The sequence below is a fragment of the Pholcus phalangioides genome, unplaced genomic scaffold (genome assembly GCF_987345545.1).
Source record: "Pholcus phalangioides strain wild (caught in Gottingen) unplaced genomic scaffold, Ppha-v1.0 ptg000015l_1, whole genome shotgun sequence".
NCBI classification, from domain to species: Eukaryota; Metazoa; Arthropoda; class Arachnida; order Araneae; family Pholcidae; genus Pholcus; species Pholcus phalangioides.
In genome coordinates, this window is record NW_028301608.1 from 94960939 (window position 1) to 94979195 (window position 18257).

An 18257-nucleotide genomic window follows, 5' to 3' on the forward strand; every position below is an offset into this window, starting at 1 on the left:
GCAAAATGCCCAACGAGGTGGCTGACAAAAAGACGCCCATAAAAATATGGTTGTCATATGTTTCAAAAATACAGCAACCCAATTAAGAATGCAATTAACACAGATTACAAACAATATATACACATGATAAAATATTATACAATTGTTTGTTTGGTTGTCTTATTCTAAGAATGGATAGCTTCTCGATTTACCCCCAACATGTTTATCGTATTTCTTTTTAAACGTGTCAATTGTGTTACAATTTACTACCTCCGGGGGTAAGCTATTCCATTTATTAACAACCCTATTGGAGAAAAATTCCCTGCGACACCATAACCTTGCATTGTCCCTCACCAATCGATACTGGTGTCCCCTTGTAAAAGCAGTCGATTGGCGGTGTACTAAAAGTTCATGGTCCATCCTATCCATCCCATTGAAAATTTTGAACACTTCGATCATATCTCCTCGACACCTGCGTTCATCCAATGTAAACATATTCAAAAAATGAAGTCTTTCTTCATAACTCAAGCCCTGTGTGCCAATAAGGACACGCGTAGCTCTTCTCTGCACCCCTTCAACCAAGTCTATGTCCCTCTGTAGGTATGGTCTCCAAAACCTTACAGCATACTCCATTCCAGGACGAACTAAGCCTCGAAAAAGCGGAAGAATGACTTTAGGAGAATGACTTTAAACAACTTCACAGAGGCAATGTATCTGTAAGGGGTCAATCTAGTATTACGTCAGCATTGAGGGGGGGGGGGGTTTCGGATTTGCTGACTTTTGATGACAAGGGGGGGGGGTTGTTTGAAGGTTGCTTACGTCATCAACCACCCCTTTTTGAAGATATGAAATATTTTAAGCTGCTGACGAAATTTTACTGACGGGGGAGGGGGGGGGGGAGAAGGGAGGGGGTCAAAAATGGCTGAAAATCTGCTTACGCAATACTTGAATGGCCCCTAACCTGAATTTTACTAACAAAGCCATCAATTAAAATTTTTCGGGGTGAATAAATGCATAAAAGCGCATTTTTTCCAGTGGTACTAACACCTATTTAAAAAATGATGCCAACAGCAGCATAAATTTGATGGCACGTAATGATAATGCCATCTCTCAAATATAACGATTTTTCCATTTTCCACCATTTTTCCTTGGTCCGCAGAGTATGGTTGTATCGAGGTTTCACTGTATTACCTACATGTAACTTGAACTGTTTTTCTTGTCAATAACAAGAGCGGCATAATTCTCATTCTCTCTCTTGTCCTTCTGCAATTAAGTAATAACAATTTTTTTGTTCAGTTGGAAGATAACCAAACAAGCTCATAATGTTCAAGGGATACACTCCCGTTCAGTCCATATTACGAATTAAATTCATCAGGTTTTTCGCCTAGTTGACATTTCAAGGATCTCTCTTTGCTTGCATTTTGATTGTTCTATCTATCCTATCAGTTGTTTTCTTGGTCGTATTGAAATAAAAGTACTTTTTACTGGATATAGAAACGTCCTCTCCACTTGTCAATACAAGATTCATCGAAAGACTGGTTATTTGTGGAGATGAAGATTACAAGGAAGGAAATTCATCACTGCCCCCACGGGGACTCGATACCCCGGTCTCTCGCTTGCCGGACGAGTGCTCTACCATCTAAGCTATCGAAGCAGATAGAATATTTCAACCTTGGAGCGTATATATATGTTGAAAGGCACTGTACATGGACGGCGTCAACAATCAACTAATAGCTCGTGAATGACAAAGGCCAACCAGATGGCCATATGCATAACATATGTATAACATATATATACGCTCCAAGGTTGAAACATTCTATCTGCCTCTATAGCTTAGATGGTAGAGCACTCGTCCGGCAAGCGAGAGACCGGGGTTCGAGTCCCCGTGGGGGCAGTGATGAATTTTCTTCCTTGTAATCTTCATCTCCACAAATAACCAGTCTTTCGATGAATCTTGTACTTTTTACTGGTTTTACTGAGATTATTGAACATGGTTATAAAAATTATGACCTTTCTTGAAATTCCATTACTTGCCATTCGAGGTTGACTTCACCCGTTACTTAAATCCTTAATTACATGATCCCGAAAAAAAATCCACTGAATATTTTTTTTAATGTTTTAAAGTTTTCATTATGTATTCTGCATAAACCTACTAAAAATTCACATTAAATTAATTACTGCCGTATATAATTAAAGCATATTTGCCAAAACACTTCCGATTCGCCTAAAAACAAAAATTAGACAATAAAAGCCCTGACCCCAACAAACAAATTTCAGCAAATTGCCGACAAAAATCTTTCTTCTGCTTTACATATGCAAAGCAGTGCATGCAAATAAGGTGGCACTACAAATATTATTACATTTGTAAAAAGACTTTCCAGCGCTACCAAAAATCGATTGTTTACGTAAAAATGAAACATGAATTAAAAATTTTTTCGCAATTCAAAGTTTTTGCCCGCGATCAAACAGTGGAAAAAATGAAGCCCACTATAAGGAATTGTTTGACTTGCTGTATAGTACTGTAATAATTACATAATCATCAAACACACACGTTTTGAAAGAAATGTCTCACCTCCAAATTTGTTCATGTGCAGTGAATAATATTGTATTTTGCACTTACGTAAGGTACAGCGAGGTCAAACAGGTTTAAAGGCTGCCGAGATAGCTGATAATTGAAAATGCCCGATCGATATCGAAAAATTAATTTTTCACCCCTTCATTTTAGATGCCTTAAGCTTTTCCCGGAAGTCTCCAAGTTTTATGAAAAAAATAACAATCTTCCAGGATTAGCAATACTTTTTCACAAGAAAGTTTACTTTATATACATGTAAACCAGATTATTCTCAAGTTGGTTTTTTCGAAAAAAAGGTAAATTTATTCAAATTTAAAAAAAAAAAAAAATTAAAATTGGCTTCGAAGTGTTGAATTTGGAGTCACAACTTTATGGGTCTTGAAACTGGAGAAAGTTTCTTCAAAAAAAAAAAAAAATCGAAATTTTTTCTTAACGGCAGGTAAAATGAAATATGATGCCGAATTTTTTATTTTTTTTTATAGAATCGCTCTTATAAGCTTACACGGATACGTTTTCTCAAAGTAAATCTCCACTGAATATACTTCTGCCTTCGCTAATTTTTTTTTCACCAGACAAAATGTAGTTGGAAGATTTGAAATTTCTGTATAAGCTTATTATTTTTTTGAAAATTCAAATATTCTCATATTACTCATTAAAATAATCTTCTTTGTCAACTGAAGCTATAGATCTGTTCCCTGAGAAAACTGTTGAGTTATTTGAGGTATTTTCGACTTTAAATTGTGATATCCGGGTTAACACTGATTTTGTTGTGAAACCGTACGGAATATGCAGTCGAATTCGGTTATAACAGTATTAAGGATTCCACCAAATTTGGAGAGGATTAAGTCTGGCTCAAGTGACAGTTAATCATTGGACTCATTTCGATTAGCACGAAAATTTAGCTCACGACGCGGCTGTTTGATGTTGGCGCATGCATCCATGTCACCGAACATGTTCGTTAACCGAATCCGAACTCGTTAGCGGAGGCAGAAAATTGTCGAAAAGAATCTTCGTTGGGCGGAACATTCGTAAGCTGAGGCGTTCATTAGTCGAGGTATCATAATTACGTAGGAGCAATACTTAGCGGAAAATGAAGTAAGACAGTAAACCGCAGTGAATTAAAACGTATTTCACGAAGAAAAAAAATTGAAAAGTTGAACATGACGAATATTTGAGATGATTATTCACATGGTTGTACAGTAGACATTCGCCACATTTTATTAACAATTTATAAATTATGCAAACTACTTCCTTCGCCCGATTTTGGAAAAAGATTGTGAATTAATTAAAAATTAAGTTTTAGAGAAAAACGTGACATTTTTTTATGAGTAAATACGAAAAGGGTGGAATTAGGGAAAAATACGGGAATGTCTCGTTTACGGGTCGTAGCAATTGCTCCAGGGAGCAAAAATCGTAGTTTTTATGAATAGTATCATATATACACCATCGTTTTTGTTCTTTATCTTTTGTTTAATAAATGGGCTTTATGAATAAGTAACGTTTGTTTTGTTTCTGAACCTTTATTTGCCGGAGATGGCATTATCCTCAATTTATGGACATGAGTGTATATGACTAACCGGTGTGTGTTGTGTCATACAAATCAACGTGAACATCAATGGCTAAGCTTATGTGAAGCTGTCTTGTCTCCTCGTGCCTGACCAGCGTGCGTCCTGTATTGGTTTGACTTTATTGCAATCGTTAATTTTGATGTTGGGATATCCAGAAAAATTGTTTAGAAAATAAAAATTAATATTTATTTAAATTTAATCAAAATAGCAGTGTCAGATGCTCTTGAAATAAATGTTTAGTTTGTTTTAGAGATGAGAAATCGAAAGAGTGACACATGCGACAGAGTGAACAACACAAAGTCTTGTAATCAAGTTATCGAGATCTCTCTACTCTTCATGTATTAAAAATACTGACTACATAACTTTTTGTCACTTCATGAGATCTATTTTCGTCTTCTTAACTTGATCTTCGCAGACACTGATTAAGTTGCCAAATATAATTATATCGACGCCATTTCATGCTTTTAATTGAATTTCATTACTTATTGAAAATTTTTTAAAAATTATAAGATGATTTTTTTCATCTAGGTTTCATTTTTTTTATAGTTGATTACGACAATATGGTGAGGGTGAAAAAATATAAATATTTTTTTTCATCAATTATTTTCATAAGGTTCGGGATAAAATGCAACATGAATATTCTCTAAATTCATGGTTGGAAATAATATTTAAAATGTGGGACATGTTATATGCATATTTAACTACTATAACAATATTAATTTGAATATAAGTTTTTCGCTATAAAACTGAATTAAAATTAAAAATCCGCACTGAAGTAAAACTGACACGCATCATAATTGTCAGGATTAATTTTCGAAATCAGTGAACTTTGTCAGTTTTATGGAAATTTATTATTTGAAAAAATATTTGAATATGGATAAAAACCAGAAATATAAAAACATTATATAAATCTTTCCAAAGTTTACCAAAGAGATTGAATAAAAAACAAAATAATCTTTCATTCAAAGTTAAATCTTTTTACTTTCACGGTGTAGAGAATCATACTTACCCACCAAACGATAAATTTGTGAAAAGGAAGAAAGAAGCGACGTTCCCGAAATAATTACCATAAAAGTAAAATTTCATGAAAATAACCGAAAGATGATAAAAACTTCAATGTGTATGATAATAATGCCAAACACTTATATTTTTTTGCATTTGAAATTTACAAAACTCTAAAATAACATTAAACATTATTCAAAATTGAATTCATTAAAGTTATTAGAAATAAGAAAACAATTTACGAGTCCAATTATATTCAGAAATTTTACGTAACAAGTGTTATAAAATTGTATTAAAAAGAAAAATTGAATGCGCTCAAGACTAATGAGGATTACATTTGAACTCTTACTACAATATTTTTATTTGAAGCCGGAGTACGGGGAAAATGAAATAATAAAAATGAAAAAAAGAGTGGGAAAATAGAGAAACATTCATAACACCTAATTGGTACAATTAAATGAACAAACGTCTCAAGGAACTCAGGGAAATTTTTGAGGTAAAATTCTAAGAAGAAAGCGCTCTTCTCCAAACCCCTAGTAGAAAAAAGATATAAAAGGAATTTGAATTTCTTCCTCGAAGTTTTACTCTATCTACAAATATAATTTGATTTCCCATCTAACACTGAAGTTGCTTTGAAATTCGAGGAATTTGAGTAAGAACTGCTTTCTTACTTCAACCAGCCAAAAAAAAATATTTTTATTGCTATTATTATTTTTTAAAAAGCCATTTAAAAGGAGAAATTCATGTTACTATGTCTGTAAATTTTATATTAACGATTCAAACTTATTTTTCTAAAATATTATGCCATTTCAAAATGAGTTAAATTAATAAAGATGTGTTTTTTTTGAAACTTGGTTCAGTATTAATATAATTTGGGTTCCTAATCAAACACATGTTCCTTCTCGTATTACCGAGATGCCAGTGACAATCCTACCGATTTGATTTTCTTGCTGCATTTTATCATTTGTGCTGGGAATTGATTAAAATTTTTAACTGGTTAATCAAAAATTTTAATTGATTAATCGACTTAATTAATAACAACATTTTAATAGAATATTCTCTCTTTCTCTCTCTCTCTCTCTCTCTCTCTCTCACACACACGCACACACAAATCCTACCACATTGCACATTGTACATAGCAATCACGTATTAGGGGAATTTTTTCTCTTGTTAACTGATGCCACAAAAGATATATTTTATTTTTTTCATTCATCTATTCACTAGATGTAAACAAATGTAGGAATAGATTTCGAAATTATGACTACATGCTTGAAGTAGTGCTGAACATATTTGTCTCTAACCGTTGAATTTCTTAACTTGGATCTCGTCGTTTTTCTTTAGAAGATCAGTCATTTTGGTTTAGTCACTGATTTCGAAAGTACTTTCGATCGTCATACACACTGTTACTTGTTTTCCTAGGAATTGTTCCCAAATGGTACTGTGTGTGGAGGAGGGGAGGAACACTGGTGTCCAGAAAATGCAAAATGCTATTCACAGTGGAGACAAATTTTAGTCTCGTCTTCTAAATCAAACCCAATTAAAAACTGAAATCATCACGTTTTAGTTGAATCGGCTTTTATTTATCCACGTAATACAAAATTTGATCAAAATATTTATTCAATTTTTTTAATATGAATATGACTTAAGACATCTAATCGGTTTCGTCAAATGAAAAGCTGCTTTTTTTTTCAAAAGGGAGCATTTCCACTTGTGCTAAATTTACAGTAGAAGTAAAAACTTCATAAAAGTAGAAAATATCTTAACAAGAAGCATATAGGAATGGTAGAAGAATATTTAAACACTATGCTTATTGATCATCATTCAAGGGAGTTATCTACATTTGAATTTTGTAAATGTTCCGTTTCGAAAAAAAAATTAGTGGAAAAATGTTACCTTTCGATTAAAATTGGAGTTGGTCACGTCTGAAAAATTAGAAATTTCTCCATCACCTGCTGATTCTAGAAGGTTTTACCTAGCCCAGGAATGCCGCACCCTTATTGCCCTATTTATTACGTAAAAAAAAAAAATTTGTCCTCGAAACCAAAACAAATTATAAGTGTTGCTGTAAATTGACAAGTTATTTTTTTTCCAGGTCATATATAACGAAAACTTTTTTATTTCCGTGAAAAATTTAAATCCTCTTATCATTGCGGTTAAAAAAAATGTTTCTGCTTTCCGTAAATATACAATATTCAAGTAAATAACTCTTCTACAATTTTTCTGTTTACATTTTCTAAAATCATTTAAATCATAAAAACAATTTCGCAAATTTTTACAATAATGATATTTATACAAAAAAATATTTATTTAATGTTTATTCGAAATTTTAAATATTTGATTATATATACTTTTGAAATGTTTGGAATATGAATACTTAAAATTTTTCTATCGATGTATATATTCTGTATCCAATTACAACTTATAAGGTATCGTATCAGTGGTACGTAGTTTCAAATAACTTTTTAGTATAATATACTTGTGAAAGAAATTTATATATTTTCACATTTTACAAGTCCTCGAATTGAGTTCACATATAAATATAATATTTCTATCTCGACGCCATCAACCATTTTTCATGAAACACAGACATCGCCTTGCAAAGAAAATATATCACCAAACATCATGTATATGAAGAAAATACAAAATGAAATCGTCTCTCTTTTAGTTTTGCCCTTCGCAACTCTGTAAAGGGGACAAGAAAGTATCGTTTCTTTTGCAACATTTTATTTGATAGCAGACTGATTCTCATTTTTGAAATCGTCCTTTTTCTTATTCGCGTTCTATTTCTTTTCGCACAAATAGAAAACATGTTTCTTATTTTATTTCCATTTGTATCATAAAAATAAAGAGGAGAAAAAATAAATTCTTGAGGTATAGAGAGATAAGAAAAAATGAAATAAAATCAAAGTTTCGAGTGGCTCGTAGTGACATAGATGAAACGTTTGCCTAAACGAGTAGATATCCTTGGGAAAGATTAATGATAAAAAATAGCAGTTTTTTTTTGGGAGGAAGATTTTAAGAAACCGAATCGCATTCGAATAAGAAAAATATTTCGAATTTTCTTGTTTGGCTGTAAAAAATGTTGAGATATAATTTTTTTAAAGGTTCCTTATGTATGTTGTCACGATTGTTACATTGAACATTGAAAGACCGGGCACATCCCGTTTCACATCTGAGAAAGAAGCGTTCACGAAGGATCAGTGCTTCCGGAAACTTTATTAAACAACAAAGACATCATGGCCACTTCTGATAAGGCGACAGAAAGAAAAAAAAATGGCATCATGTAATAATCGGCAATCGTCAATTTGAATTCTCAATATAAAAATATGAATATGCGTAATGCCCAAGTGTCTGTGGTAAATTTGATAAATACTTGAGAACATTGTCATTTTTACCGGTGACTATGTATAATAACCAAGTGTCATTCGTAAATTTGATAATTACTTGAAATTTATCGCCTTTATCTGTGATTATGCATAATACTGTAATGTAATTGACGAGTTTGACGAATATAAAAAAAAATTTGAAATGAGTCTAGTTTTTGTGATGAATAGAGTAAGACCCCGATAAAGTAATAACAAACTACACGATCGTACCCTGATGTAATGATAAAATACATGCATGAATTATCATGTATAGTATATCATATAGCACAATTTATCACGTTTACAAACGACCGACGCGACGCGACGCTTGGACATTATGCATAATTGCCGATAAAAAAAGTGATAATTTTTTTAGTACTTATTAAATTTACCAACGGCGATTATGCATAATGCGCGTTTACCATGCTAGCATAAATAATAGAAATAATTTTCATGAAATTAAGTCTTGAATCTGAATGGTCGATATAAAATCTCATCTTCGTATGACCCTCAGATTAAATCGTTAATTTGCTATTATTATGATAATTTGTAAAAAACAAAACAATCGTGAATCTAAGATTAGATCTCAGTCGCTGAGCGCCTGACTGATACTTCTAGCCGGTAGAAGTCCCAGATCATAGGTTCTTATTGGGCCTTGAGACATTGGCGATTGTACGTGGTCAGCGTCTTTATTTCAACATGTCCGGCCATTTGCACCATATTTATTGTTATGAAGACTGTGGATGCTCAGTTCCAGATATCTAATAAGTCTTTTCAGTCACCCATAATAAGTATATTAGACTTTGGCTGGTGTTCTCTTATTCTAAAATATTAGACGCCTTCCCGTTTTGTAATTGATTACGTAATGATATAATTTATTAATTTATAATAATATTAATTATTAAAATAATTTATTTTATCAGAATATATAATTATATTGATTCCGTAGTACTATAATAATTGATTAATTGACAGGGCCGCTCGACTAGAGGGAATCAGTTGCGTCTGGTGCCACGGCGCCGGATCAGAGTAGGTGCTAAAATGTGTGCTTGCCCTGGCTAATCAAGCTTCTAATTGCAGCCCTGTTAATCATCTATAGTGATATTTCGGTCTCCTAAAATTTAGGCTTGCAGTGCTGAGGTAGGAAACGGCAGATAGGACTGATATGGACTAAAACGTTGAACCGGAAATCCCCAAATAGTTATTTATTTCCACCCCACCATCAAATAGACCATACATGCACAACCCATAATGCGCGTGCCAAATGTCAGTCATCTGATGTGGCCCGTGATCACAAATCTAATTTTTGTAAGAGCGAACCAAGCGGCATATTCTCAGAGCACTTCACTGATTCGCAGGAAATTTACAGATCACTTAAATAACTTGGGGTGCTGTTCCAGATCACTTAAGTCATCCGCGGCACATTCCTCACTTCAATTAAGTTGTCCGCAACACATTCTCAGATCGCTTAAGCGACTCCTCGGTACATTTAACTATCACTTAAGTAGCCCGCGGTACAACTATAGATCACTTAGGTGGGCCTTTTTGCACCTCTACGGCCTTCAATATACATCTAGCATTTGTACCCAGGAAAAGAAAGCATACATATTTCTTCCCCCCCCCACACACAGATTTCCGGGGGAAGAAAACTCCCTTGAGAGAAAATCAGTGATTGAAAATGATTTTTCTCATAGCGAAATTTTTTTCCGAAACTATGTCCTAAGTGGCTGTTGTTCGGAGGTTACTTGCAATGTTGTCTATGGGATGCGCTGGGTTCCAACAAAATGTGACCGTTGTTCAGAGATTATCGTTGTTCATAGGTGGCCGTTAGAGGGGGTTTTACTGTAGATTGATAACTTTTTTTTTTTGGTAGATGATAAACTATCAAGTGAGAGCTTATTTTCTGTTCGGCACATTGATAAAAATTGATAAAATTTTCTAACGATTAACTCTCATTGTTAACCCATTATGCGTCATAACAGAAATTCCTCCCAGTAAAATACCATATCTTTTTTTTTAAAATGAAATAGGCTTTGTTCCGAGTATGTTAATTGAGAAAAATCAAGTTAAAATATCTGGGCTTGTGTGTCTTTCCTGAAACGAAAAGCTCTCAAGAAGGCGAGATATTTAAAAGGATATTTAAAATATTTAAGGCGAGATAGATAAAAAAGAATTTCTATGCAAAATATTTAATCCTGTATATAAAACTTAACGATTCATAAAATTGTAAAATGTAAGATATGTATTTCAAAATCTTGACATTTTCTGATGTGATGTTTATGCTATCATCGAAGATTTCTATAATTTTTCTGAATTTTTACAATTACAACTTTTGTGAGATATCGATTAAAAAAAAGATGATTTTTAACGTTTTGAACTTAACACAAATTTTAAAATGCATTTTCCGAAACTGAATTTTGAAATTAAGAATTAACAGAGTTTCGGAAACTTTTTTTAGAGCAATAGAGATGTCCTTGGGAAAGATTAATGATAAAGAACAGGTTTTCTTCAGGAAAATGTTAATAAGTTGAATCACATTGTAATGAGAAAAGCATGGAGGATTTTTTCGTTTTAATGTCTGTTTGGTTTCATGTCTGTTTGTTTGGAAAATATCGAGGCGTTATTTTAAATGTTTCTTTATTTCTGCTGTCATAATTATTGTAACAATATGGATTGATAATATTTTTGGCAGATGATAGACTATCAAAAGTGTAGGCTCATTTCCTATTTTTACTGTGGTATAAATCGTATTATATAGTAACGTGTGTCTTCAATCCATTAGCGTCGATTGTTATCAAGTGCGTCGATACTTTTCTCTAGGGAAGATGATTCCTCATTTTCCTGCAATGTTATCTTATTCTGTCACTTTTTACATCTTGTCCACACGCTATAAGCAACTAGAAATAATGAAATATGTACCTTACTGATATTTTTACGCTCAATGCGGCACATATTGCGATCTTTATTAGTTATGATTAAATCTTTTTACATTACCGTATAGAAAGAGTAAGAAAATTGAATAGGATGTTTTTTTTTTGATGAAATCAAACGTTGTAGCGTTAGGTAATTGGTAAATGGAATTAACATGTTATTTTATTATAGGAATTTTTAATATACGAAGTCCGTGGAATTATCAATTTTTAAATCATATTAAATCATGAAAATTAATCGAATAAACGTAATTTAATTTTTTAGCAATGCAGTTGTATTTTCTAAATTAAAAAGCATTTTCAAGTGTCATTACAAAATATTTTCTTTCAAAGTACCGTAAAATTTGCAAAAATGCAATATCAACAATATGATTTATAAATTTTTTCCATGAGATATCTTCAAAATTTTTTGTGTGCTTGACAATGAAAGGTTTTTTTGAATTATTTGTAATAATATTTTCAACATCAAAATTGGCAATCAAACTTTTGTAACAGAACTTCTTTTCAAAAATATTGTTTATAGCAGGGGTCTTCAACGCATGGCCCGCGGGTCACTCAAAGGATTCTGTCATGGCCCACCAACCATTTTCAGGAAATGATTGAAAAAATTGGAAAATAATTCCAGAATAAATAAAAGAAATAATTCCGGAACTAATTGATGAAACCTCAGAATTAACGAAAGAAATGATTCCAGAATATTAATGAAACTTCACAATTAATGGAAGAAACAATTTTAAAATTTTTTGGATAAATAATTTCAGAATAAATGAAAAAAAAAACTTATAAATCAATGAGAGAAATAATTTCGTAACTTCTGATAGAATTATTTCACAATCAATAAAAGAATAATTATTGAAAGAAATGATTTCAAGATATATTGAGAAGGAAAATAATTTTGTGAGAATTAAATAAATGAATAATTACAGAATCGTTTGAAGTAATTTCAGATTGAAATTAATCTAAGAATTAATTAATTTAATCAGTAATTAATTAATTTAATCAGTAATTAATTAATTTAATCAGTAATTAATTAATTTAATCAGTAATTAATTAATTTAATCAGTAATTAATTAATTTAATCAGTAATTAATTAAAAATCATAATAATAAAGCTTTTTAATTGTTTTTGTCTCTAATTATATCGGAGCTCCATTGGCCCCTTCTATTAAGATGGCACTAAATTGTATCAGTTAGTAGGGCTTACGGGCTTCGCGTGGGAAGTTTCAATTTGGCAAGCCGTGTCTGAAAGGTTGAAGACCCCTAGTTTATAACAAAGGTTATTTGACAATACGATTCACAGCAATGATTAATAATGATTTTTTTTCGTAACAATTTAGTTTAGAAGGAATCTTTCATTCAAAAATACGATTTTCAGTAGTGATTTTCTAACTAAGCTGTATATCTTGTTACACAAGCTATCAAAAAACTCAATTTTTCTTATGAATTTTCTCGAAAGAATTCTTAACTCATAAAAAAGTCCACTTTCCTTGAAGCTGTTTACATATGATCACAACTAAAATGAAAAACAAGCAATCAGGAGAACAACTTCAATATTCAAGTTCTCGTTTCCCCATGATTTCTTAACAAAGAAATTTTTTCTCACAAAATTCGTTCAGATAGTCAATATTTCCATAACCATTGAGAAAAACATCTCTTTTGATGTAAGTGCGAAATACAAGTAGTGTTTGCGTACTTCAGGCGATTAGAAGTTGATGAAAATATCTTGAATAAGTGTGAATTTTTCTGAAAGAAGAAAAAAAAATCCACTCATTATGATTTATGGTAATTATTTCCTAATGTTTAACTCTCGTAGTTACTGCAAACACGTAAATACTTCAATGACATAGAAATATGTTGTGTAGAAGATATTTCATCCTATACACCACACATGCTGAACTCATGAAACGCTGGCCAAATGTGGCTCGAAGATTCATCTGTGTGGTCCATCATAATAATCAAACCATTCAAGGGGCCCACGAAAGATTATCAAATCACTTAAGGACCCGTGAATTATTCGCTTATAAGAATAATCGCTGAAAAGGTGTGAAAAAACAGTATAATGAGAGCTTGTCCTTTATGATGTATCTCCCCACTTTTTCTTGGCTTTGAATTCAAATATCTCAGCGGAAATTGCACTTAGAAACATGAAATGTTTTGTTCACCTCGAACAAACAGGGCTACAATTTTACGACTCGGGTTTTCAGGACAAGGAGACTAAATAAAAAGTTTATTTGTTTTTATTTTTTCAAGTTTTTGACCACTAACATAAATTACGGCATTTTATGAAACCGCATGTCATTTGAAAACTTTTTTAATTAAAAGTATTCCAAATGATAACAATTTTCTAAAGTAAACGGTTGTAGAGATAGTCCTAAGAACAAACAATTTGAAACACCCTATATAAAACCTAGCGATTTTTCGTAATGCAAAATGTAAGATATATATCGTAAAATATCTTGAAAACTTCCCGATGCAATTTTTCTAACCTTAAAAATTTGTTTAACTTCACTAAAATCATGCATTTCCAAATTTCCTGAAATTTCAAGTGTATGATAAGAAGAGACATTTATATAGTGTCTTAATTGTGAAGGAGGGGAGGGGGGAGGTTTAAAGCATTCCCTTTGGAACTGTTTCGAAAAATTAAGACGGAATTAAATTTCTCGAAATAGCATTGACGTACCACCATCAATGTTTCCTATTTGATAACTCATATCACTAGAATAAAAGATCATGTTCTTTTAAAATGCACTCGTGAATGAAAAAGTGTATGAATACAAGTGTTCGTGAAAAGATATATGAAGAACTATTGATGAGATGAGATGAATTTTAAATTTCATACAAAATAAATTTTAAATCGTTTCTTTCTTGTTTCTTACAGTATATCAACCATACTTATAACGATGAAACACATTACAATCCTTTGCGGTGCATTATGTTTTTTCATTGTGATAACCCTCACAAGAGCTGATTCCTTGGATCAGGTAAATATTCGCTACTATTTTCAGTTTTGATCAGCAGCTAGGTCAGGCCCGTCATTTGGGGGGGGGGCAGAGGGGGGCCGTTGTCCCACCCCCTGGTTTTTGAAAATACACTAAAAATGGTAGTATCTATACACAAATATACATATGCATACATTGAGTACATATGCTTTGCCCCCCCCCCCTGGAAAAAGTTGAAATGACGGTCCTGAGCTCTAGCTGCCTCTTTCTCATCCGTCATTAGTGGTAGAAGATACTAAATAATGCAACTGATATTTTTTGATTTTTTTCACTAAATTTTTTAAAAATAAAAGATACGCTCCTCCCCGCCGTAGAATAACGTACTTTGGACACTTTATTTGATTGACTAAGAGATAATGGGAGGCTAAGTCGAGTATCTACAGAAAATAGTGCAACTTTATTCTGGGCATGTTTCTCGCATAGGAGAGCGGAGCACCTGCCAAAGGCCCACAAATTTTCAAAACGCCGAACTTGGCTACCTTCTGTATTATGCGCACGGGCCCTCTCAGTCTCTCCTTCCTACGGCTCTGCCTCAATGATCACTATGGTTGTAAAAAAATGTCCCCCCCCCCCTGAAATTCATACTTGTCCAGAACCCGAATTTGAGAGCAAACACTGGGTGTATCGTGAAATCTTGTTTGTGTTGGAAGGCCGAAACACTAGAGGGGGCAAAGGGGCCCATTCCACAAGTACGAATTTTGAAGAGGCGACAAACTTTAGAAAATAAAAAAAATGTTACTAAGATCATCGACTTTTGCAGTGGAGGGGGCGCAAAAATATCATGTTTGCTTTTCCTCACGAGGGCATAGCTATGACTCTAGTTAGGCGTATTCTTTCTCCAGACATGCCTACATCTGCAACTTTCGCTCAATGTGTAGGACCTAACATAATTTGTATCACCTTAGCGCAGGGATTCTTAACACATTTTGTGTTTCTCCAGAACCTCTAGTGTCAACGAAATGAAGGCCAGAGATGCTCCGTGTCATTCACCCCTTCACGTACAAGCTTTTGGAAACAAATTTGGATGATCTCTTTGATGAATCGGCGGTAAAGCTGATAACTTGGTCCTTCATTCTTTTATTCGTTGCCTCGGTAGTCTAGTGGTCTAGAGCGTTCGCCCAGAAAAAGAAGGGACGTTGGTGTGATTCTCAACATGTAGCGAGACTTTTTAAGGGGGCTCGCATTCGCACCTGGAAGTTGGGAACCACAGAAAACCAACTTCAGCCGACCACCGCTATGGCGACAGTGGGGTTCGAACCCGGGACCTCGCGACGACTGTCTCGAACGAAAAGAAAAAGCACCCCCCCCCTTCTCTCTCTCCTTCTGTTATCAGACTTTGAAGAAAGGCTGGCTCAGCCCACTGGCAGTTGATCAACAGGTTAGAAGGCATGATGGAAAATAGGTGTTTGATTATAAAAACAACTTCAACGCAATAGCGAAGTTTGGGATTGCTGAAATGAGAGTGTTTAAAGGTGCCTGGATAATTCGTGATTGCCGTAATAAAGCGGATCTAGTTAGATGAGATATCTCGTCATTTTGCCGTTTTGAGGGGCAGTTGTTTTATCTTATAAGTTTATCACCCAATTGATTCATCATCTACCGATCCCTGGTTAAGGATTCCCTGTCTTAGCGTGTTCTCAATATCAGTTGTACCGTCCGCACTTTTAAACGTGGAATGCGAGGGAGTTTTATATTTTATTCTTGACTTAGAAAAGATGTACTATTTTCGTCAGTCTATAAATTTTGTATGTATTTCGATTACAGGAAGAAGTTGGTGGAAGCCTTCCGCTGTTACAGAAGCGTCCTTTCTGCAACGCATTCACGGGATGTGGAAGGAAGCGATCTGCGGGATACAGGTCAGCGAATGAACCTAATGTGTCGGACCTGTTTCAAGGAACGTCTCTTAGGCAAGAAGCTCAAGCAAAACTTTGGGAAAGGCTTCAGCAAAAAATGGCCGAAGTCGAAGCGATTCTGTCGATTTTGAAAGAAGTAAGAACCTGATCGTGAAGTGCTCTCAAACCCCAGTGTGAATTTTTAGTTACGGTATTTTTCCAATTTAAGTCGTATAAGAAAATTCATACTGTACAGGGTGTCCTGTAAGTCCTGATTGGGCCTTTATCTCATCAATCGTTTGTCCTGGAGGTATGGTTCAAATTCAAGAAATACTCAAAACGTGTTCAGAAATCACTCTGTACCAGTTTTGAAAGTGAAAACACAGTGTGTCACAAAAAAGAAAACAACATCGATGTTTCTAAATGCAGTATTCGTTAAGCTATTGAAATTCAAAAATCGGAGAAACGTTGGAAAAAAACGGCGTAAACTAACGGACAACGCTTTTCTTGCTCATTTACGCTGTTGTTTTCCAACATTCCTTCGATATTTGAATTCAAATATCTCAGCGAATACCGCACTTTGAAACATGATCTTTCATTAGCATCAAGAGAGGCAGGGTAACAACTTCCTAATACCGTATATAATAATATATCAGAAATATGTTACCGCGCCTTATATTAGTCCATATAAAAATTTAGATTTATGTGTTTTGTGACACACTGCATTTTTACTCTTAGATCTACTTCACCAAACACCAGCTCTGGCCATATCGCTATATTACAATTTACTGCCATTAGTGAGATGGGTTGGAAGTGAAGGCGCTGTCTATCGGTGGTCGCCTCGAGTTCGTTAGGGAAAACCCGGGACCCTGACAACAACCTTCGCGATGGTAGACGAGCATCTTACCACCATGCCACTCGGGCACTACTCTTAGATCTGGTACCACCCGATGATTTTTGAATACATTTTGAAAATTTTTCAACTGGAACCATATCTCTACGGTTTTTAAGAGGCCACATTAGGACTTATAGGAGGATACCCTGTATAAGGTTACGTCTTAGTCTGTAGTTTTTTCTTTTTTTCTGAGAGGTTGGAATAGAAAATTAAGTATTGAAATATTAACTTGTAAAAAGTAATTTTTCAAAGATTTATATAATGCGTGGTGCATAAATTGCGAGTGAAAAAAAACCTAATTTTTTCCCCTACAAAACTGTGACCAACAACCTCTTACATTTAGGATTTCATTATTGATGAATATCAATTCGACGATTTTTCCTAGAGAGGTTAGACACAGATTCTAGACGTCAAAATTAGAATCTCATAAATTCTAGGTTTTACTTTCTACAGGATAATTTCGGAATTTTTGTTATCAAATGTGATTCATATAATCAGTAATTAAAATGCATTGTTATTGTTATATTTTTATATGTCAATATGTTTGAAAATGCATTTCGAATAAGATATTCGATTTCCCAAACTGATTTGTTGAATACACATACGTATTAATGTATTATTACTCAGTATATGTGTATGCAATAAATTTTTCAACTCAGATATTTCTTTAAATAAAGATTAATAATGACACAATTAAGAAAATTTCGTGCACTATAAGACAATTATTACTTCCTTTGAAAACGATTAAAATATCATGGCACGAGAACAACTAACAGGGTATAATTCACTAAACAAAATCAAGGGTCGTTTTTCCTTGAGGAAATTAAGAAAAATATCAACGTGTAATTAACATTGACAAGGAACTTCTATGGACGGTATTTTTCGAAGACCAAACACACAATACTCGTGCAAATACAATGAAACGGAATACAATACGTGAAAGATAATGTTTGTAGAAACAAAGTCGTTTATTTTTCTTTTGAGTCCATGGAAAGAAACATGAATAGAGATTCCCTTTTGTTATCAAGGTTAATGTAATTATCAAAAGCGATCTCGTCGTGATACGTTAAAGTAATGTTGAATTTCGGAAACAAAAGCTTTTCGTTCCGAAACGGG

The 18257-nt window shown here is 33.5% G+C and overlaps 1 protein-coding gene and 1 non-coding gene across 2 annotated transcripts in view; both read left to right on the forward strand.

The window, feature by feature from the left end:
- CCAP (Crustacean cardioactive peptide) overlaps positions 1 to 18257 on the forward strand; it is a 96786-nt gene that overhangs the window by 50595 nt on the left and 27934 nt on the right. Inside the window, exons 2-3 of the mRNA XM_089242680.1 lie at positions 14294 to 14396; positions 16179 to 16403. Coding sequence (XP_089098806.1) covers positions 14316 to 14396; positions 16179 to 16403 — 306 coding nt within the window. The 5' untranslated portion in view covers positions 14294 to 14315. The remainder of the gene's footprint in view (positions 1 to 14293; positions 14397 to 16178; positions 16404 to 18257) is intronic.
- Positions 1802 to 1873, forward strand: TRNAA-GGC (transfer RNA alanine (anticodon GGC)). Its single transcript has one exon. It is a non-coding gene; the product is annotated as a tRNA-Ala (tRNA).